We start from the raw sequence: 23,695 nt of genomic DNA, 5'->3' as shown, positions 1-23,695 counted from the left end.
TCAAGAGGAGTATAACTATAATTTTGAAACTTTGTTCTTGTAATTTCACAATTTTATAGAGGATATAAGTGCAAATATAGGGGAGGCATAGAAATATATGTAAAGTAGATCAAAACAAAGCCCTTCTTTACATAACTGCATTTACTTGTACACTATTTCCTACACTCACTACATTATATATGTCATTTCCTGCAGCTACTTTTAACTACTCAAACCAAACATTATTACATCAAGAAGTACACAAAAATTAGAGATAACATTACATCTCCCACTAAAATACTTCGTCCACGATCCCAAACTCTCGCTGCTCTCGAGATATCACGACCATTCATCGAGTAAGGGACCCATGTTAGGGATTTTGTAGGACCAACCCATTTGGCACTCCTAATGTTACACAAGGCTAACCAAACTGTTACCACTTATATCCAACAGCTTCTTAGAATTACACCGGTAACTTGAAATATACTTATCATCGCCAAGAAGGGGGGCGACATCATACTCCTTCCCCATCTTCTTCCCCTCGTACCCATCAAGAGATCTGCACCGTTGAAGAATCTGCGAAACCTCCCTCATGGACGGCCGACTCGTAGGCAATGGGCTGGTGCACATGAGCCCCAGCTTGAAAACATTTACCATTTCTTCCAAATAACATGCTTCTTTCATCTCCTCATCTAGAACGTCTGCAATAGGCTTTTCTCCACCGTAATGCTTCCACGCCCACTCCGCAAGGCTCGTATGCTCGTCCCCGCAGTTGGGTTCTCGTCCGGTCACCAATTCCAGCAGCACAACCCCGAAGCTATAAACATCAATCTTCTCATTCACTTTCGTCGTGTAAGCATACTCTGCAACAAAAACAATTTTACTGTCAGCATTGATAATCAGTTGTTCATTTAGTTATATACTTGGTGTGGCATTATTATTACCAGGGGCGATATAGCCAAAGGAACCGGCAACAGCAGACATCGTGTTAGGCTCGTTTTTCTTGATCAAAATCTTGGCTAAGCCAAAATCAGCAATTTTGGGCTCGAAATCAGAATCCAAAAGGATGTTGCTGGATTTCACATCTCGATGGATAATTGGTGGGGTGCAGTCGTGGTGCATGTAACAAAGCCCTTGTGCAGCTCCAACAGCAATTCTTAATCTAGTCGGCCAGTCCAAGACAATGTCGCGAACAGAACTATTGAGCGATAAAGCTTTTCTTTTCTTCCCATGTAGCCATCTATCAAGACTTTGATTCTCCATGTACTCATAGACAAGGAGCTTAGAGTCGTCACTCGAAATGCAACACAATAGCTTCACTATATTGGCATGGCGAACAGAACCAAGGATTTGAATCTCAGCCAGAAATTCTTTCTCCAACAAACGATCCACTTTCTTGTCATTCCAGATCCTCTTAACGGCAACATATTGGCCTGCACGATCCACAGCAATTTTATACACCTTCCCCGAGCCACCACTGCCAATCATGTTACTTTCTGCCAAACTAGACAGGATATTAACCTCGGTGAAATCCAACCTCTGGAATGAGGTCAGTTTCCATGTTGCTAGATCCCGAGAAAGCTTCTTTCTTCTGTAGTCTCTAATCAAGAACCATGTCATCAAAACGGCGATTAGGAAAAGAATCACCGCCAGGACTAGAACCACAGCAAGAATTCTTGGTGATAGTTTCTTGGTGTGACGGTATTTGGCATAACAATTGGTTAGATTGGGGATTGTGGTGGCACAAAGACTATTGTGCAAGAAACTGCTTCCATAAGCCATGTTATCAAACTCAGCTGGGATTCTTCCTGTGAGTTGATTTGATGAAAGGTTAAGAGAAGTGAGCTTCAGCTTACCCAACTGAGGTGGGATTTCACCTGAAAGCTGATTCTGTGATAAATCCAAATCAAGAAGGTCCGGCAGGGAACCCAACGCCGGTGGGATTGGACCTGATAACTTATTCCTAGCAAGATTCAAAGTAGTTAGAGATTTCCATGAGATTATCTCAGATGGAAGCTCACCAGAAAGAGAATTTCCATCAAGTATCAGAGTGATAAGCTGATGAAGGCCGGTCAATCTTTGTGGGATTGGCCCTGAAAATATGTTATTACTTGCCTCAAACACAACCAAACTAGCCCAAGACGATACCTCCGAAGGAATACTACCTGAAAACTTGTTGTTGTTGATCTCCAAGCGAGTCAAATTCCATGCTACCCGACTAGGAAGCTCGCCCGAAAATGAGTTATCACTCAGCATCAAACTAGTCATGTTTAATGCAGACCACAGGCCTAATGGTATCTCACCAGATAAGTTATTGCCATAGAGCTGCACCGTTCGTAACGACTGACAATTTCCAAGTGATTTTGGAATCTCTCCAGTTAAATTGTTGTTGAAAGCAACCACACCAAACAGAGTCCCTCCAGAACACAGATTATCCGGCAAGTTTCCGGTGAAATGATTATCGGAAACTTCAAAGGCTTCAAGCTTTGAGTGATTGCCCATTTCAGGTGGCAATGTTCCATTCAGACTATTCTTGAAAACCCGAAAATTCTTTAAGCTTGGGATTAGGCCTATGCTTGGTGGGACTTCTCCATACAACTTGTTTGCAAACAGATTCAGCAGCTCCAATTTTTCCAACTTTCCGATATCTTCTGGAATTCTACCAGTCAAGCTATTCATAGCAAGATCAATTTCAACCATATTTAGCGACTCTATCACCTGAGGAATCGAACCCGAAAATCGGTTCTTGTACAGATAAACCCTACTCAAATTCTTCAACAAGAACAACCCACCGGGAATTTCACCTTCCATATCATTGCTAGATAAATCCAAATGCTCAAGACTCAACAAATTCGTTAAATTCTGAGGTATTTCACCCACCAAATTCGCCTCCGTCATCCAAATGAACTTGATGCTTCTCAACTTTCCGAACTCCGGCGGTTAAACCGCCGGTGAGAAGTCATTGTACGCCAACCCCAGAATTTCAAGATTCACCAAATTCGAAATCTCCATGGGGTAACTCCCGTTGAACAAATTCATGTAGAGATATAGAGTCCGAAGCTGAGTCAAGTTCCCGATCGCCGGAGGAACATCGCCGGTGAAGTTGTTCGCACCGAGGTCAAGGTATTGAAGTGATTTCAGCCGGTCAATCCCCGCCGGAATATTCCCCACAAACAAGTTTTGCGAGAGGTCTAAGTACTGAAGTTTTGAGCAGTTCAAAACGGCGATAGGGAAATTTCCGGCGAACAAATTGAAGGCAAGATCAAGAACTGTTAAATTCTCGAGGGTCGAAATGGAATCTGGGATGCTTCCATTAAGGTTGTAGTTCTTGAGGAGTATTCCAGTGACAAAGCCGTCGGCAGAGCACTGAATTTCCGGCCAGTGGCAGGGCGACGACGTGGCGTTCCAGGAATCAAGAACGGGGGGGTTACCCCATTCTTGTTTGAGGCTTAACAATGTGGCTCTTTCGGCGGGGGAGAATTGCGAATTTACCAAAAAGGGTACGGAGGAGAGGAGCAGGATTAAGAGGGCTAACTGGTTTCCAGCATAGGAGAGGTGCGGTTCACTCATTTGTGGGCGGCGACGGCGACGGCGACGGCGGCGGCGGCGGTGGTGATTTTGGAGGGAGATAAGAAGAAAGTGGTTTGAACGGTTTCTTGGTCAACTTTGGCGTTTGGAGTAATGGGATTGATTTATAAGTATTGATTAGTGTGAGAATATTAGAAATCCAACTCCAAGTGGGGTAGTGAGTGCAGTGCCTATTATTTTTTCATTTTTCAGATTTAAATTCATTAAATTTATTTTTAAGTTCATCCCATATTATAAATGCTTACAAATATTAATTTTTTAATATATTCTTAAAAACTATTTAAGTATTATAATTTATAAAATGATGTTATAATAAGCTTCTCTTATTATATTAATTAGTTGTTATTCAACAAAACATATAAAAAGAATTATAATATATATAAAAAAAGGATTAAAATATTTGAAATCATTCTAAGCATAAAATTATTTAAAAAATATATATAATAAATTTATTATTATTATCTAAGTACATTGATCCGGACAAAATAGATAAATAATGAGGAGAGAAGAAAAGTCAAGGCCCGCAGGCCCACCATTACCATCCCGCATCCATGCTTCTCCCACTTCTAAAGAAAAGGTAGTTCTAGAAACAAGACTAGTAAATTATATATAAATCTTTTGAAAAATGTATGTAACGTTGGTTTAATCTAATAAATAAGTCCCTCTATTAGTTAAAATTTATCTAATTTGTTAATAGTAACAAAAAAATTTATATTTATTCATGATTGATTTATTACAGATCAAATAAATATTTTTATAATTAAATTACCCTTGTACGTCTTCATGCATTAATGTATATAACGAGGTATTTCCTCCATTTATAAGGGTAGTTTAGATGATAAAAATTTGTTTGACCTGTAATAAGTACATTGAGGGTAAATACCAATTTTCATTCATTTTTTTTTATTAATAGTAACAAATTCAGTGAATTTTATCTAACAAATGAACTTATTTATTACGCAAAAATAAATTTTAGAAGTGCTAGATGTAATTTCTAAAATCACAAAATATTTACGTATAATTATATTAAATTTTAAAGGAGAATAGCGTAATTATTCCTAAATTAATTAATCTAAAAATTAGGGGACATCAGTGGCATTTCACCCAATACAGACTTCAAAGCTCTATCTGGTGATTGGTGATAGTAGGTGAGAAATTATGTTATATTTCTCCGTTTCTCTCTCTATATAAACGAGTAAATTATCCTTTTTTTTTATTAAAAAAATAGTAATTTATTTTTTTTATATTTTTAGAATAAAATAATTTATCTTTATATTTTTAAAACAAAAATAAAATATTTTTTTATGAAAAATAATTTACTTATTTGCACTAACATAAGAAGATAAATCGCATTAGAATTAATAAAACAAATTAACTTTAACTATGTATAAATAATAGATAATTAATTGAAAAAGATGGTTATTTGAAGAAAAATTAGTATATTAAAGGCATTTTAAACAATTCATATTTTGCCAATGGTGGTGGCCTCTCTAGGAACATCCCACTTAATAAATACTATATATATAGATAATAATAATAATAGAAAAAAATATTTAGTTTGGATTAAAAATAAAATGGGTTTGTATAATTTTAGTTTTAGATGTAAAGTATTTTCTAAGGTATTTGTGAATTTGAGTTGCATAAATGATTAATGACAAAATGAAGGATTGATGTTTTAAGATAATTGGAGCAGCATATTCTCTTCTCTTCCAAGTTCCAAACAATAGAATTAAGATTACTAATACATATAAAGTTGTTCCAAATTGAAAACCTTTTTTCTCAAAATCCAAATATACTTTTCAAGGACAATAATTGAAACATAGTGACCTAATAAGTAAATAAAAATTGTTATAATAGAAAGATGTGTGTCTACATTCATGAAGTATGAATTTATAATTGTTTTAATTTAAATTTTCAATAATACGGTATTGATTCGGGTCGGGGGTCACAATGATCTCAAGGGCGATCCAATTCATATGAGTACTTGTGACCTAAAAAAGTAAATATACATTAAACTTGTAGGCAGATCCCCAATTATGATTAAGTTAGCCAGATGCGAAATCAAGGGGGGGAAAAATAGAATATTCTCTTAATGAGTTACATACTTCAGTTTAAAAATGATTTTGAGGTATTTATAAAGTCAAATGTCCATACTTGTATAGGTCCACATGTTATGATTTTAGTTTTTCAAATGTTCAATGATGGACAGTTGGGATTTCAAATCATTGGGCTAAATTTTTAATTATGTGCAACCTAAATCGAGTGAAAAAGTATATATATTCTTATTCAGTTTGAACATTTTGAGGTGCTGTAAAGAATATAAACATAGAAGAAATTTATGGTTGGGTGTTGATGGTAAAACTAGGAGAACATAGTATTGTTGGAAGTGGTTAACTCCCCCTCTCCCTCTTTGTCCCTTTTTAAAATTGAATTTCTTGTGTTTTCCAACGTGAGGAGGGCCCCTATTTATGGTTGGTAAGAAGTTGTTGTCGTTAGAGGATGAAAAATCAACCTCGTGCGCCCATTTTCTACAACACAAAACAATCATTAAAATCGTGTTTCTTTTGACTTTATGTGTGTTGCATTGCAGCTTCCTCTTTTATTGTTACTATTAATTTGTGACATACTGTCAATTTATAATAAGATATTTATTGTTTAATAAAAAATATATAAAATAATAAATTAATATTAAATTTATAAAAAATAATGACAAAAAAATGCTGTAAAAAGATAGTGAAGTAGAAGTTAGATGAATAGAAAATTAAATTAAATATTAAAAAAAGATGAAAAAGGAAAATATTAAAAAGATGCTCTTTCTTAATATATTGCATAAATTATCCTCGACCAAAAAGAATATTTTTTTATATAATTTTAACTTTCAAATTGCTTAAATTAAATTGATTTGGTTAAAAAAGATTGTAAGCAACATTTTAAAATACTCTACAACTTATTAATTAAATTGTGAATATTAAATTATTTTTCAAACACTTCAACTTTAATTTTTTTCTACTATTAAATTTTGCTTTTAAACACTCTCAATTTTTAATTTCAACTTTCTCCACAATTTAATTATAGAATAGAAAATTAGAAACTATTAAAGAGGGCCCTAATCGTCTTCATTAAAAAGAAGTAAGCCCTACAAATAGATAGATGATTGAAATTAGATATTGATCCGGGTCGAATAATGCGATCTCGTGATTCGATCTCCACTCGGGATGCCAATTCGTCCAAGACCAGATTTTGGGTTCCATGAGAATAAAAACACGAACTGTGAGCTCGTCGGGCACGTCCCCGACAATGACCCTCCGACGCTCAAGTTAGGTTGGTCGAATGAAATAGGTTCGATCTAGGAGTTCGGTCTCAATTAACGCGTATCAGTTACCTCATTTATGGCGTGTCGGGGTCTATTTATAGCACACAGTTGTACGGCAAGTACTGGGCCACGTGGCCTTATCTTGTCGGTGCGCGTTCTGATCGAACGGTGGTCATTGTCCGGGTCTTCGGTCGGTGTACGCGATCCGGATCGGGTCAAATGCGACCCGCCTGCTACAATATACGCGGATCCTGATCGCGAAATGACTGTAATACCCTTAATGAGGGGTGTTTCGATCCTTTTGTAGGTGTGATATTTGAATACTCATCAGATATAACTAGCAAAAATACACTAAAATAAAGTAATAAAATTCACATGGTTAGTCAAACTTGTCGACCGTTGAGGTTGAGAAAAAGATGTCACATCTTTATCAAAACCTGACAAATGGCAACTCAGAGGAAACTTCTCATACTTCATTATATATAGGAAACACCAACAATAATTTTATCAGTCAGCTTAAAAGATTTCACACCCTTCATCAAAAAATTGTCTTTTGCACCACATATTCTCCAAATTAGGTTTTTTATCCTACATTTTAATGTAATTTTCACTTTATTTAACATATATAGAGCTATATGTACAAAACAAGAGTAGTTTGTGTATTTTTTTTAAAATATACAGATAATTTGTATAAAATATTAATATTATTGCTGGATGTATATATAATTATCTAAAAAGTATGATTGATTTCGAGTATAGAAATTAAAAAAAAAAGGTTCAATCCCTATATTGTTGGGCAACATAGATGTACCACTCTAATTCAATGTTGGATAGTGAATCAATCAGTCATACATTTTCTGTCCCTCTTCTGTCTTTTCTATTGAAAGTTTGTCCTATGTTGTTGGTCAAAAAAATACAAGTGAGACTAAATAAATGTTGGTGGGATGGTCGAAATTCACTTTTAACAATGGTGAATTTCTTTAGGTTAGTTTGTAAACCTACCAACTAATTAATGGTGGAATGCCTAAAAACCTTGAAGATCATCATCAGTCAAAGCTTGAAAGAGTGAGGACTGAACCAATTACAACAACAATTATGAATCTTGATGCTGTCCTGCAACAACTAATCTTAACTTCAAGTCAACTTTATGATGTTATTAAAGCATGAAGCAAAAGATTTGCTCAGACCATTGAAATAAGTTATATTATTCAAAACTGATGACAACTACCTCTGCATATGATCTCAAGAGAACTTAATATATTAGAACCAGCGTATAAAAAACTCAAATTTGCCAATGAAAGATAAAAATCTAACATTATGTTTGGTTTCATTTTTAACTTGTTTTGGTGTATAATATAAAAATAGAGAGAAAAAAAAATAAAAATAAATAAGTATGTATTAAAAATAGTGTGTATGTTTAGATTTATTTTTGGAAATAATATAAACTAAATATAGTATGTTTGATGTTGTTTAGTGGGAGACAAAAAGTATTGTTCATTATCAAATTATGTCTTTTATATAAATATATGTATGAGTATGTATAAAATTTATTTAGTTGTGAGTAGATTAAAATATAGTATTTCCTATTTATTAAAATAGAAAACAAGCAAAAACCAAAATGGGCAAAAAAGTACTATTCCAAAACATCCAAAAATTAGTCAAAAATGAGCAAAACAAGCAAGGCCAAACATTGTTCATCTTTGTTTTTATTTTCAAATTATTTTTGAGACAAGTCAAAACATACATAATGTTTCTCATCAATCAAAACACCCTATCTAGGTATTTTTAACTGTTTTAACATAAATACATAAATATTATTAAAAAAGACATGATTTGATAATAATTTGACAATGAATAGTAATTTTTGTCTTTCAAAACACAACATTAAACATATAATACTTATTTTAAATTATCTCTAAAAATAAATCCAAACATACATACTATCTGTATAACACACTTATTTATCTTTGTTTTCTCTCTCTATCTCCACAAAACACAACAAAACACTCAAAAAATGAATCCAAACATTATGGAAATGTTTTGGGCCATCTCAAAATCAAAACCAAACACTTTGAAACCCCTTATTTTCCAATACAAATAGATTAAAAAAACCAGTATGTTTTACTACAATTTTTTTTTTTTAACTCTCTTTAAGAAAATAAATTAATAAAATCTATAATGCAAAAAATTAGCACGTTAAAGATATATTATCAAGCTCGACACACCAACATGCCCCCAACATACGGTATGCTAAAAGTAGTGCTGAATAATAGACTTCAAAACTCGTATTTTTTACTATGAATTCATCTATCTTTTACTCCTTTTAGAAAAAATAAATAAGTTTATAATGAAAAAATATTAGAGCATTTAAAAGATGTATTTTTCAAGCTCAACGCATCAACATTCCCCAACACAAGGTGTACTGTGGGTAGCACCGAACAAGAAAACTAAAAAACCCATCTTTTAACTAAAAATTCCATTATTTTTTACTCCTTTAAGAGCAAATGAATTAATAAAGTCTAGATGTGCAAATAAACTAAAAAAGTCATATCTTTTTACAACAAATTCCTTTATTTTTTTACTCCTCTTCTAGAAAATAAACTAATCAAATCTAGTCTCTTCCTACAGCTGGTATTAGAAAAGAGTGGGATTGTAAAAAGATTATTCATGATGATATTATCATTCACTATCTAACATCATCACATACATATCCAACAATTCATAGGGGCACTACCAGAGTGGGTAGTATGAAATTTCCTATACAGTAATCCGGTTCTAATTGTTCCAGGATTTGCCAAGTGAAATTTAATAGTGTGTTACTGTCAAGAACTCTCTAAGAGTAAGTCCACAGATTTGGTTGGGTAATTCTCCTAAAATCTGTTGGCTAACATCTAAGCTTCTAAATCCAGAGTCATGCCAAAGAGTATGCATGTGTCCTACCAAAAAAAACGACTCATGACATCTCTAATATTCACAAGTGAACATAATCCTGGCTGCCAGCTTTTTGTGTGTGTTGTCTGTGGCATATACCCTCTGCTCTTATACTTATTTTGACGTGTTCCACGCAATTTATTTAACAATAGGTATAGAAATCCATGACAAGAGTCTCAATCCCTTCTTTGTATCGGTTTCAGAATAAGCATCTGTCAATCTAGAGCACCATATTATAGACGCAAAAGTAAATAGATAGTGCATTACTCACTTACAGGATATTACCTTCTGATCTTATTTGTATTCTAATGATGGTGGAACTGAAAAATCAAGACTCTCCGAAACCTTTTCTTGTTTCCGTCATTTGAACATACCCCTTTCTTTCCACCCACCAAAAAGGCCTGCAAACCAGGAAGATGATGATAACAATGGTGACAACCCAACTCCGGTGCTTTCAGCACTTACTGATGCCTGACCGGGAATTTGCCTGATCGGATATCCAGGCGCACCAGCCACATGAGGTAGTGACTCTTCCACAGGCGCAAAGTTCTATGGTGCATTTGATAATTTCACAACAAAATCCAAGCACCTCAATCGAAGCAAGTAAAACTCCACTGAAAAGCACATCTGCAGAAAGCCTCCAGTTGCTGCCCCGCAATGATAGAGAGACAGGTATCCTCCTTATGCTGAACGTATAACATTGTGCAGTCAAAGGCAGAAAAAAGTCCGCCCCCCACTGCTATCTACGACCAACATGAGGTGCACCATATGAACAGCTTTTGAACCCCCTTATGAGACTCTCACCATTTGGAGAGGTGTAGATATCCTTCAAATAATGGAAAGCTGCACCTCCAACAACACCTGCACCAAATGCTCCACCAACATCATACAATCAGGGAGGTCTCAAGATGATTCTGGAATCCCCATTGACCACAAGTTCGCAACCAATAAGGCGTGGGTGTCTAACTGCCAAGAAAGAATCCACATCAACAGCAGATGAACACGCAAGTTGGAAATTCTAGGACAAATGGCGAATGAGTACAATATCTAGGACAAAATTTCCAACTATTTGAGCCCGATTTTCCTGCAAAAAGAAACAATCCCACTCTTCATCCTCCATGTTCCATGAACCCACCTTGTCGCCTTCCTGCTTACCTCCCTCTCCGTGTTTTATAAGTTCCACATACACCAATACCTCAGGCAAATTAGCACACCACAATCCCGTCCAACTAATGCCGAAAGATATACCCACACAAATGGCGAATATCAACTTACCACTGTATAATCCAAAGATTAAAAAGGAACAAAAATGACCAAACGTTCATGGGAGAACATAAGAACGCATTGATTTGATCCCACGAAATCAGCAATCCAGCAAATAAAAATATGAGCAGACAAAGCAAAAACTTCCCACAATTCAAAGAATTACCGATCGATAATAGAATCTCCAAATGCTACTCAGTCAATGCAATAAGGACAGCAGAAGTCACAATGCAAACAACTTAGAACAGACAGTAAAATAGAGGTAGAGTTTACCACAATCGCACTCCTCCGTCGATTGATGTGGACTGCGCAGAACGCTGGAAAGGAGTTCCTGGTGGTAGTATTACAGTCGTGAGCGAGGGAAAGGGCCTTAATTTATAGTGTTCATTTCAAATTTGAGATTTTGGGCCGAATCAATTAGGGAATATTTTGAGGCCCATTTTGAAAAAATGATGATCGTTTGGACCCTCTAAACCGACTATGTAATTTTATTTAGCAATAATTACAACCTCCTCTTCTTAGATTAAATATAATTACATGTAGATGTGAAAAATTATATTTAGTACTCCTGATATTTATTTTTGCTTAATAAATAAATCTATTTATTAGTCAAAATTCATCAAATTTTCTGATATTAGCAAACAAATAAATAAAAATTTATTTACTCCGAATTAACTTATTGCAGGTCAAACAAATCATTTTGATCAAATTATCCTTATAAGGGTGAAAATATACCTCCCCACATACATTAGCTTGCGAAGATATACTAAGGATAGTTTGGTAAGAAAAATATTTGTTTGCTCTACAATAAAGTCAGCAATAAGTCAATGAAGAGTAAATATGAATTAATTTCTCAAATCACAGGAACTGTATGTGTAATTTCACCAAATCTTAAAGAGCGAGATAATCATCCCTTTTATTTATTTTAAGTACACGCAACAAAAATATTTTTTATTTCATCGATTAATTTTTATTTATATTGTGATAAAGAATTATGAAATAATTAATATTGAAGGAAAGCTTGCTGATAATTACATAGTTATATGAAAGAAATAAAAGTCAAAATAAATTGGCATTAACTACCAACATAATTACAGTAAAACCTCTATAAATTAATACTCTATAAATTAATAAACTCTCTAAAATAATAAAATCTTCCGGTCCCGACTTGGGCCTTTGTAAAAAATCATCAAATTCGATAAGATAATAAAATAATAATTTTTTGGAAAATTCCTTTATAAATATTAGGTCCCATTAAAACTCTAAATTAATAATTCATAAATATTACAATTATAAATATTATAGTAATTTACTAAAATGTGAAGTCTGTAATGCTTTACGCATTTGATCATTCATGGATGATTTTGCGATGCCTTTTAGATGAGAAGATATGGTTGGGTGTGATGAATTATTTTATTATCATATTGAGATTTATGTAGTTTATGTTTCATTCATCATGCATGAATATATTTAATTGGGTATAATAGTTATTTAAGTGCAGCGAATTAATGTAAACATGTATATTTAAGTTATTCCAATGAATTGATACATGTGTCTATGAATATAATAGTTAATTGTAAATAATGAATTGATATTATACATGAATATATTTAATTAGTTATAAAAAATTAATTGATGCATGAATATAATCAATGAATAATATATGAATTTATTTATTTTCAATACATATGTACTAAATTTGCTGAATTTAAAAAATATCTCTTTTAATTAATAAAATATTAATTTATCGATAAATTAATATCTCTTTAAATTAATAAAATTTCATGGTCCCAAAGTTATTAATTTATAGAGGTTTTACTGTATCTTGAGTGGAGGGCAAGAATGAATGAGATGGAACATTCATAAAAGGCTGGAATCATGGTGGGCACTGCACAAACACTAGTATATATACCTACTCGCTTTTTCCCATTTGGAGGTGACAACTTTGATAGGAAAAATAAAAACTATCGAGCTACATATAAAATTTTGGCATACCAAGAATTGTTGTTATGCTCATTGTATTTAGGGTAAATGATATCTATTTTTTTTAAAGTTTGGTATAATTATAAATATTTTTTTGTTGTTTTAAAAATTACGAATACTCCCTGATTTTAACGACCGTCTAACAATTAATCCAATTCGTTAGGTTTCCTTGTATTTTTTATGGTGAACTTACTAAAATACCTTTGTAATTAAAAATTATAATTTTATTTATTTTTTAAAAAGTTATTTTTTTTTGGACTGAGTAGATAATTTTTTCAAAAAATTCCATCCATTCTGTTCAATTTTTTTATAATTTTGTAATTTTTTTAAAAGAAAATAAAAAAATACAGTAAGGGCAAATTTGACAATTTCATACCTCTATCTAAAGATTACATTATTTCATCAAACTTCAGGGAGGTATTTATAATTTTTTCAAACAACAAGGGATATTCGTAATTATGTCAAACCTTAGGGGAGGTCGTTGTACTTTACCCTTATATTTAAATATGAATAGAATAATTGGTATTTTATTTTAAATTGTGTTGGTTAATTTTGCATTACATCACATGGAATTAATTGTTGATTGAGTTTATTTATATAATGATGTAACTATTATTCCTTTAAAATTTTCATTAAACTTGATAAGTATGCCTAGGATGGCCCGACTCAAAATTGACTGAAGTCTTGGACATCCCAGCCCTTGATCCAAAATATGCAGGCCTAGGTAGCTCAGGTGACAAAGGGGTTCAGGACACCTCCTAGCTCGGTCCACAGTTACAACCCAACAAGACATTCAACCCAAAAAGTCCATATACGCTAGCCCGCTCTCTCACATGGCACCCAGTTGACCTAAGTGACAACAGACACATCAAACCAAGGAGGCTCATGTAGGCGTGGTAGGACCTTCTGGCGGCTAGGACTCCTCGCAGGCGAGGGATCTCCCGGGCAAAGAGGACTTCTACCAAAGCACTTCCAGCTAACGGGTAAGACTGTTTATCTCTTATCAAACCTTCCCAACAAACATTTACATGAATCTTGGGAGAAGGACATATCCCGAGCAGATGGGGGCACTCCCCTATAAATGCAGGTTTGGTCCCTTTAGGAGGGGGATAGCTCTCTAGACACTCTTTAAAATTTTCTCTAAGCACATTATCACGAATCTTCGCACTCTTCACCAACTTTATTCACCATTTCTCGATTTTTAATTAAATTTATTTACTCTTTTGCTTTATTTCATCTCGAATTCAATATTAATTTGTGGGTCGGAGTGCTAACGTGCTTTTGTAGGTCCCCTCTTTAGGATCCATATACGCTAGCTTCAGCCCAAGCATCAAGCGATAGTCCAGATCCATTGGACCCATGTTATTTTCACACGCATCAAAACTCATTGGAAGAAAGTTATAAACTCAACATTTCATTTCACTTGCCTCGTAAAAAAATATCATGTTGTAATGTTTCATAAATTTTGTTAAATTTCACCATTACATTATAATATCAATCAATAATGAATATGTATATAGTTAGTAAATACTAATAATGTTGCTAAAAAGCAAGATTGACTATATTTGTATCATGAGGACACGCTTCAACACGTTTACACTAGATTTGTCACTAGAATCTTCCTCCTCCAAATGAAAGAATGAGGAGGGTATTTATACTATCACAAAGTTACATTATTTAGGGTAGGTGAGAGTGGAGTACCATTTCGCCCTTCACCTATTCTTATGACATGGTTGCGATTTGTTTGTTGAGGGTATTTTAGCAATTTATTACATTACGCTAATTTGACAAGTTTAACTGTACAAAGGAAAGGAGATATTCTTCTTTTCTTGTTGGGATGATCATCATCAATGCAATTTGTTTCTGTTCCATCAAGAGCCCCCCAAATTCTTAGGTATCTCTTGCGATATTTATGAACTATAGTGAATCTTGGACTCTTCTACAAATTAATTTCTTCTTTTTCTTTTAGCAAAATATCTTCATGGCTAGGAGATATATCTCCTATTACAATTTTCCTATGGGAGCATGCCGACTCCTCCAAATTTCATGGTTGAGGCTTCTTCCCTTGACCTGCTTCTAGTTGAGGCTTCTTGCTTCGACCTGAACTTTGGTCACATGACAGAGGTTTCTCTTTAGTCCCTCTTGTTTCCTACTTTCTTGATTTTATCTCTTTATGGGGTTCGTAACTTTTATTAATTAAGTGATGATTTTTGGAGTGAAATCGTAGAATCCCTAAGAGAGTTGTTTGATAGTCCCTTTAACTTTGTGTGTCGCTCGTGACACCTTAGAGGAAGTCGTTTTTCTTTTGACTTTAGGATGTTGCATATGACACCTCAAGGAAGTTGTTTTTCTTTTGTTTTCTACTTTTCTTAGACTTCGGATTATTGCGTACGATACCTCAAGGAAGTCTTTTTCCTTTTATTTTCTTAGACTTCGGGTGTGGCGTATGACACCTCAATGAAGCTTTTTTTTTTTTAATAATTTTCTTAGACTTTGGGGTATTGCGTATGAGATCTAAAAGAAGTCTTTTTTCTTTTATTTTCTTAAACTTCAGGGTGTTGCGTATGACACCTCAAGGAAATTATTTTCTTTTAGTTTCTTGGACTTTGGGGTGTTGTGTGACAACTCAAGAAAGTCATTTTTCTATTTTTATAGCTTCATATAATGAAGACTATTTATTTGATATCGAGATAAAAAAAAGATTGACATTTCATTTATTGGAAAGAGGTCACAAGGAAATTAATACATCTTGAAGCCTCTAAACACTAAACCACTTGTTATTCTACCCTTTTTCTTAATTATCTGCTTCCTTGACGTGCAACCTCTTGTACTCGATCATTTTTGTTACTGGATTCAAGATATGGTACCGATGATTCCAATTGTTGGCGAGTCGTCACTATCCCATCTTGGTTCTTCAACATTATCAATTCTTCCACTGTGATCCAAAAATTTCTTGAAAATATATTCTTTTTGAATCAATCTTTCTATCTCATCTTTTAAATTATAACAATCTTATATGCTATGCCCCATCTTCATGAAATTGACAATTGTGGGTGGTGAGGCTGAGAATTATATATAGTTGTTTCTTAAATGTGACATGCGCAAATAATAAATTCTTAAATATTTTTTTGTGAAACGTTTTTAAGTATTGGGAGATGGATGAAAAATAAATTGTACGAATGATAATGTTATTTATAAATTATATTGCAATTCAATGTTATGTAGTCGAAAATAATAATGTTGCATTAAGTGTTACAGATCGTTGGAGATAACAAAATGGTAAAGTACCATAAATTATATATAATTTAAGAATGTTTTGCCTTGAGCCCGTATCATTCACTAAACAAATTTAATATTTAATCATAATTAATTATTATAATTGAAAATAAATAATTAAAATAAATAGTCATTAATCATAACCACACATAATTATTGATTATGGTTTTTGCGAGTGCAGCTAAAAAAATTAGCGATAATTACACTCCGCTCCCTTGAGGTTTGGTGTAGTTAAATACAAACCCTCTATAGCTTGGGAAATTACATGTAACACTCATAAGGGTTTGCTTCTGTCTAACAAATAAGTACATCCGTTAGTAAAAATTCACTGAATTTTCTAATATTAAAAAAATATGAATAAAAATTTATATTTGCCCTTAATTGACTGATTGCTAACTTATTGCAAGTCAAATATTTTTTTCGGGCTAAACTATCCTTATAATGGTAAAGATATGTCTCCTCACATACATTAATGTGTGAAGACATATGATGATAATTTGGTCATAAAAAGATTTATCTGACCTGCAAATAAACTAGTAATAAGTCAAATTAGGGATTAATATAGATTTTTTTTTAATTTTTCAATTAATATCAGTAAATTCGGTGAATTTTAATTAATGGAGGGACTTATTTGTTAGACGGAAGCAAGCATCATCAGTGCTAGATGTAATTTCTCAAATCACAGAGAGTCTACGTGTAATTGCATCAAACCTCAAGGGAGGTGAGTGTAATTATCCCAAAAAATTATCATGGTTAAAAGACAACAAAAATAATTTTCATGGTGGATAATTTAAATTTTTGCATCGAATTTTGTTTAACCATATTAATAATAATTATTTACGATGATTTAGTTCTCAACCAATAAAATTATAACCAAGAATAAATTTTATTTTAGTGATCGTATGATATATTCTCCCAAGTAAAAGTAAATAGTTGTGTTATTAGGCGAGCCGGGTATTTTATTTTATTTATTTGTTGGTTCTTGAGATTGTTAACTTTTAAATATATTGATTAATGTAATGATATGTAATAAGTGTTTTTTTTTTAAATAAAAGAATTAAACCTAAAGAAATGGTTTATAACAAATAATTGAACGAGTACTTTTAGTTCTTGCCAATAAAACTAATGACATAAAGCTATTTATGGATGCATTTATTGTAATAATTAAATATAGTTCAGTCACAAAATGAGTAATTTTTATGTCTTTCCATTATTGTTTTTGCGTACAAGTACTATTGTATAAAGTATTTTAATTTAAAAATAGTATGTGTATATTAAAACAAACTCATCGCGTATACCAGACATGCATGATTCGAACGTACCTTTTTCTTTTTTAACTAATAATCGTAAGCGAATTACAATGACTTATCTTGATACACTGAATATTATCTAAATTCGATCAATACATTAATATGACTAACAATAATTCACATAAAATGAGACAAGTACCCACACGTTTGGTGGGGCTCGAAACCATGACATTAAATTTGTTCATAGGACTTCAGTCTTAACCTAACTAAAAATAATTTTTTTAAATCATAAAATATTTATATATAATTATATTAAATATTAAAAAATTTATAATTATATCAAATCTCGAGAGTAATGATGGTAATTTATCAGTATTTTAGATGCAAGCTGAGAAGTACACTTATGAAGAAGTGGAGATGCAGTAAAATAGAAAAGGTAAAGAAGAAAGTGACATGACTTACCACAGTAAAGGTTGGTCAAAACCCCAAGACCCAATCACTTCACTGAGTTAAATATAAATATATAAAATACAAAACCCAAAAAGAGGAAAAGAAAATGATTAAAGAAAAAAACAAAAAAGGCAACCCTATATGAAAGCTCGCTCTCAATTGCTGCAACAAAAACACAGCCCACTCTCTCTTTTTACTCGCTCTGTCAGTCCTTCACATTTCATCGATCTCTGGTACGTATGCGCAGCTTCTTTTTGCTTGATTTTTTTTGCAACCGGAGTTAGTGGTTGCGCATCTTTTGATTTTTTTATGCTTCTTAATTTTTTTTTTTATTTTTATTTGAAGTGAATTGATCGGTTTATTTGCTTTTTTCTGTTTGATGTAACTGGTGAATTGGTAGATGTAAACAGTGATGTATTCGGACTCAATTTTCTGAAGTAAATTAAATAATATGCGTTTATTTGTTCAGTTGCTATTTATTTATTTATTTTTTTTAAGCAAATTTGTTTTCGAATTTTGATTGATGGAGACAACGTATGTTGATTTCCTGTTTTTTGTGCTAATTTAAATTTCGTTCGTGGTTAATTTTTATTTTTCAAGTGAATCATTGTGAAATCTATGGTTGTTTTTTCGACATTGTAAGAGTACTCAGAACTTCTGCGGATGATTTCATCTCTTTATGGTTGAAGTTTGTGGTTCTGGCTTTCTGTTTGTTCATTGTAGATTTCAGCTGAGCCATTTGAGAAGGAGAATCCTCTAAGTGTAGTTGATTTCTTGGCATTTTTTTGGATCATTGAGAATATTATTTGCCCTGCTTTGCAGTGACTCAAATTTCAATTAATGCCATGTTTTTCCATTGGACTTCAGAGCTTCTTGACTGATAATTAGACGCAATCAATGTGCATGCGATTTTGGCAGAAGCATCTTTTCTAAAATGTTTTTGGTTACCAACATCTGTTAGTTGTTTATATTTGATATTTATGCTACATGCACTCTATACTCATCTTACTTCTGTATCATGGTCTAACGGTTTTATTTTTTCTTTTATGTCGCTGGTGGGTGATTTCAATTATTGTTGCTAGATGGAGCAGGTAAATAGAGTATAAATCAATTCTTGTGATGTCCTAATTGTTTTGTGCTTGAAATGGATTTTTTGACGTTCCCCGTTTCTGGATGCAGTATGAAAAAGTTGAGAAGATTGGTGAAGGAACATATGGGGTGGTGTACAAGGCTCGTGATCGTATGACAAATGAAACTATTGCTCTGAAGAAAATCCGGCTAGAGCAGGAAGATGAGGGAGTGCCTAGCACAGCCATTAGAGAGATTTCTCTCTTGAAAGAGATGCAACATGGAAATATTGTGAGGTATATTGGTGATTGAAATTAACAGGGATTCTTACAAAACTAAAGATAATAGGTATGATTATTGTAAAGAAGAAAAGTGGAGGCATGTTGTTCAACCCATAATATTGCACTGTTGCCAATTGATATTGGCATTTCGTTTACTATAACTTATAAGAGCATTTAAATATTAATTTCATAGCATTTTAGTCTGGCACGGCTTTACTGAAAATCTCTCGCTTAATTTGTGGAACAAAGTCGTGTAATATCCAGGGATGGGGATTGCAACTCTGACATTTGTTCGCAGGTTGCAGGATGTGGTACACAGTGAGAAACGCTTGTATCTGGTATTTGAATATCTGGACTTGGATTTGAAGAAGCACATGGATTCTTGCCCAGAATTCTCCCAGGATCCTCGTCTGGTTAAAGTATGTGACCTCTCTCTGTCCTGCGGAGGTCTGAGATCTTAATTCTATGTGATTAATTTTTTTTTCTGAGGACGATAGTGGGTTTAGAGATTTATCTTCAGATACAAATTAATACTTATATTACTATATTTCATTGAAAATTCACCTAAAACTATTGCTTTCAAACTGCTTCAGTCTAGTTGCTGCATTTATACATGTGACAAATATAAGCTACCGCATAAGGAGGGGTTGGGTGATATTGTGGTGTTAACATATGCAAGAAGAAATTTCATCTTAGAGTTTTCGAGATGATGCAAAAACTCTTTTTCGCAAATCAATGTTATCATTGTGTCAATCTCCAATTTTGTAGATGTTTCTATATCAAATACTCCGCGGTATTGCGTACTGTCATTCTCACCGTGTCCTTCACCGAGACTTGAAGCCTCAAAATTTGCTGATAGATCGCCGTACAAATGCATTAAAGCTTGCAGACTTTGGATTGGCCAGAGCATTTGGTATTCCTGTCAGGACATTTACACATGAGGTAAATGGTCTTGAACTTGATATTTCTTGAGTTTTGCAGGCCGTTCTGCTTAATTGAATACATCTTAATTCCTAGCTGCTTCTTATTATGCATGACAAAAACCTAACTACTCAGTGCTTTTACAAGGTTTAGAAGATACCTCTGCACTGCAGTCAGTTTCTTCATCTTTTAACTGACTTGTGAAAGCCTGAAAGGAATCTTCATCTTGATGACTTTGTTGTTTCTCTTCCCTCATGATACTTTCTGCAGGTTGTGACACTATGGTACAGGGCTCCAGAGATACTACTTGGATCACGCCACTACTCTACTCCTGTGGATGTATGGTCAGTTGGTTGTATATTTGCTGAAATGGTAAACCGGAGACCACTATTTCCTGGTGACTCTGAGATAGATGAACTCTTCAAAATTTTTAGGTAATACATCTCAACAAAAATGATGCCCTTGACTTAAATCTTGATGACATAATGCAGAAGTGCTTGTCCTTTTCTGGTTTTTTAATTGACCAAATTAGCCTGTATTGGTTCGTAATTTATTTGCATCTAAGACAATCAAGCCTGCTGTCCAATAAAAACCTAAAATTCCTGACCGAAAAAGAAAAAAAAAATTCATTTGCTTCCAATATTCAATTCCATTTGTCCAGATGTGATACATATATATGTGTTTCATGTTATCTTTTGTATTGAAGAGTAATGGGCACCCCAAATGAAGATACGTGGCCTGGAGTGACATCCCTGCCTGATTTTAAATCAGCATTTCCTAAATGGCCACCTAAGGTGATCGAATTTCTGACGAGCTTTCCTCTATTTCTGATATTTCTTCTATGACCATTCATGATGTACAAGTTTAATCGGTTCTTTATTTCTGCAGGACCTGGCAACTGTGGTTCCGAATCTTGATGCAGCTGGCCTTGACCTCCTCTGTGTAAGTTCATGTTTGAGGATGTGAATAGAAGAATTAAAGATCAGTTTAGAGTTATTTAGTCCTGAAACTAGAAAAAATCCCTTTCCAACCAGAAATGGTTTTTGTGCATGTACATTCAACAAACAAGCTATGTTTTTCTTCAAGAGGACCTATAGACATGGCTTTGGTTATTCCTCCCATTTGTAGCATTGGCTGTGGATAACTTTTGAGACATCCATTTTCTTACTAAAGAAACCACGAGAAAGAACTGCCATTCGGACGACTGATTTACTGTTTTTACCCTTGCAGAAAATGCTCTGCTTAGACCCCAGCAAAAGAATTACTGCCAGAAGTGCTCTCGAACATGAATACTTCAAGGACATCGGGTTCGTCCCCTGATTCGCTGGCTCCAGTCCTGGCGCGAATGTATATTGATATGTGGCGTTCTGTCATAGAAAATGTGTGATATGTGGGTGATGTTATGTCTCTCCCTTTCCTGATTCATTTGATGTAATTCAATTTATATGGAGGTGGTTTTTGGCACAAGCAACAAGCAACAGCAACTCTAGAAATCTCAGTTGCTTGTGCTTTTACTAGCTCATTTCCCCTTTGTGTGATTGTTTGTTGATTTTTTATTTTTCTGTTTTTTCCTTTTTTTTTGGTCGGTTTGGCTGTAACATCATGCTTCTGTATTAGATTTTATCCTCTTTTAATAGATTACTATGGTGTGCCCGTTTAGCCCATCAAATGTTATTTCTTAAGTTGTCTGCCCATTATATGTATAGAGAGAGAGAGGGAGTTATACTCTAAAAATGTAAACTTATACTTTTTTTTAAAAAAAAATAAATTTTATGTAAATTTTTTGTTAATGGCAGCATTCTTAATCTGAATCATAATAAATAAGATTAGATGTAACTGGTGAATTTTTGGAGAATGTGCATGTGTAATTTAAATTTTTTTTAAAGAAAAGTATAATTTTTGTATCTTTAGAGCGTTTAAATATAATTAATCATATACATATAATATAATTAATCATATATATATATATTCTTTCTTTAAAAGCTTTTGTACGAGTGGAGTCACTTTAGCTTATCTAGGGGAAATTCATTTTTGGGTGCGTGTGAAAAAGCATGTGATATAAATGATTAATTCTCAAATATGAATTTTCTTCCGTAATTTCATGTCATGTAAAATCTTATCTGGTGAGTTCGTATTTTTGGTGTTATACGATGATGTTATATTAATGCAACGATTAAAATTTATATATGGGTTAATTATATTTAAACTTTCTCTAGAAATTTAAAGTTATACTTTTTTTAAAAAATTTAAATCACTTACACGATCTTTGAAAATTTTCTGCCTGTACCCGACTTTCTTTGGTTAGAGCTTGAAATGCCTGAACAAATCATATAAATTTAAATTTTTCTCTCATTTAACATTCTTATATATATTTTTGTACTTAAAAATGAATTAAAAAACATATATGCATATATATAAAATGAGGTTAACATTATTAATTTTTTTTCTTATATGTATAAAAAATTATTACACGGTGATGGAGTAAAGAAATCAAGTCAAATAAGACAAGGATGATATTCCCAAAAAAGAGGTCCAAGACAAATTTACCAAATTGATGTGGTACAAAGAAATACTAAAATAACCCATCAATAAATAAAGTCATGAATAGGGGATAGGTGATGGTTAAAGTAATATTTTACTCATTCGTACTGTAAATAGCATACAGTTGTTAGATGTCTTTTACATCCAGCTATACCAATGAGTAATCTCTTAATTTTTATTTAAATGGCAGTTCCAAAAAAACGTATTTTTGCGTCAAAAAAGCGTATTCGTAAAAATTTTTGGAAAAGGAAGGGGTATTGGGCAGCTCTAAAAGTGTTTTCTTTAGGGAAATCTCTTTCTACCGGGAATTCAAAAAGTTTTTTTGTGCGAAAAACAAATAAAATAAGAAATAAAACATAACACGTTGAAATAATCTGAATCGGCCTGACTCAAAAATTGACCCATTTCATTTCAAAATCCAATTCCCTATTGTAAGTACTTCTTCATTTTCTCATTTAAAGGATAAGTAAAACACTTGTATCAAACTCTAGTACAAAGTGTGTTGAATTGCGCACATATTATAAAAATTTAGTCAATCTTATTTTTTGACGACATTACATGAAAATATTAAATAAGGTGTAAAATCAAAAATTTACATAATTTTTTTGCTAATGTTAACATTTTTCTTCCGAACTCTAGTAAAAGAGGGTTAATTGTGTAAATAATGAATTTTTCAAGAAAATTCAAATGTAATTTGAAAACATTTTTTAGGAGAAATTGCAATTTAACAATTTTATAGGGGTGTTGAGTGTATTTAATTATTTATATATTCATATAAGCCAAAGTATACATATATAGTACGTGCGTATATACAGATTTGAAAGTGACTAGATTTGAGTTATACAGCAAGT

At 33.1% G+C, this 23,695-nt stretch overlaps 2 protein-coding genes across 2 annotated transcripts; one reads left to right on the top strand and one right to left on the bottom strand.

The window, feature by feature from the left end:
* Nucleotides 85-3,667, bottom strand: LOC105173316 (receptor-like protein kinase HSL1). The gene is given in 2 exon segments (XM_011095038.2): nucleotides 85-842; nucleotides 924-3,667. Coding segments are annotated over 2 exon segments (3,078 nt in total). The 5' UTR covers nucleotides 3,550-3,667; the 3' UTR covers nucleotides 85-390.
* On the top strand, nucleotides 18,118-21,977 carry LOC105173240 (cell division control protein 2 homolog A). The gene is made up of 9 exons (XM_011094957.2): nucleotides 18,118-18,266; nucleotides 19,116-19,124; nucleotides 19,213-19,397; nucleotides 19,681-19,801; nucleotides 20,151-20,324; nucleotides 20,574-20,737; nucleotides 21,010-21,097; nucleotides 21,192-21,245; nucleotides 21,534-21,977. The coding sequence occupies exons 2-9, from the start codon at nucleotides 19,116-19,118 to the stop codon at nucleotides 21,621-21,623; spliced, it is 885 nt and encodes a 294-aa protein (XP_011093259.1). The 5' UTR covers nucleotides 18,118-18,266; the 3' UTR covers nucleotides 21,624-21,977.

The sequence above is a fragment of the Sesamum indicum genome, linkage group LG1 (genome assembly GCF_000512975.1).
Source record: "Sesamum indicum cultivar Zhongzhi No. 13 linkage group LG1, S_indicum_v1.0, whole genome shotgun sequence".
NCBI lineage: Eukaryota > Viridiplantae > Streptophyta > Magnoliopsida > Lamiales > Pedaliaceae > Sesamum > Sesamum indicum.
The sequence above is the reverse complement of the archived record's forward strand: the minus strand, read 5'-3'. Positions and strand labels throughout refer to the sequence as shown.

Bases quoted from the DNA above. Each gene is read 5' to 3' on its own strand.
- LOC105173240 (XM_011094957.2), top strand. The intron at 19,802-20,150 runs GTATGTGACCTC...CCAATTTTGTAG, and splicing joins AGGATCCTCGTCTGGTTAAA to ATGTTTCTATATCAAATACT. The intron at 20,738-21,009 runs GTAATACATCTC...TTTGTATTGAAG, and splicing joins GAACTCTTCAAAATTTTTAG to AGTAATGGGCACCCCAAATG.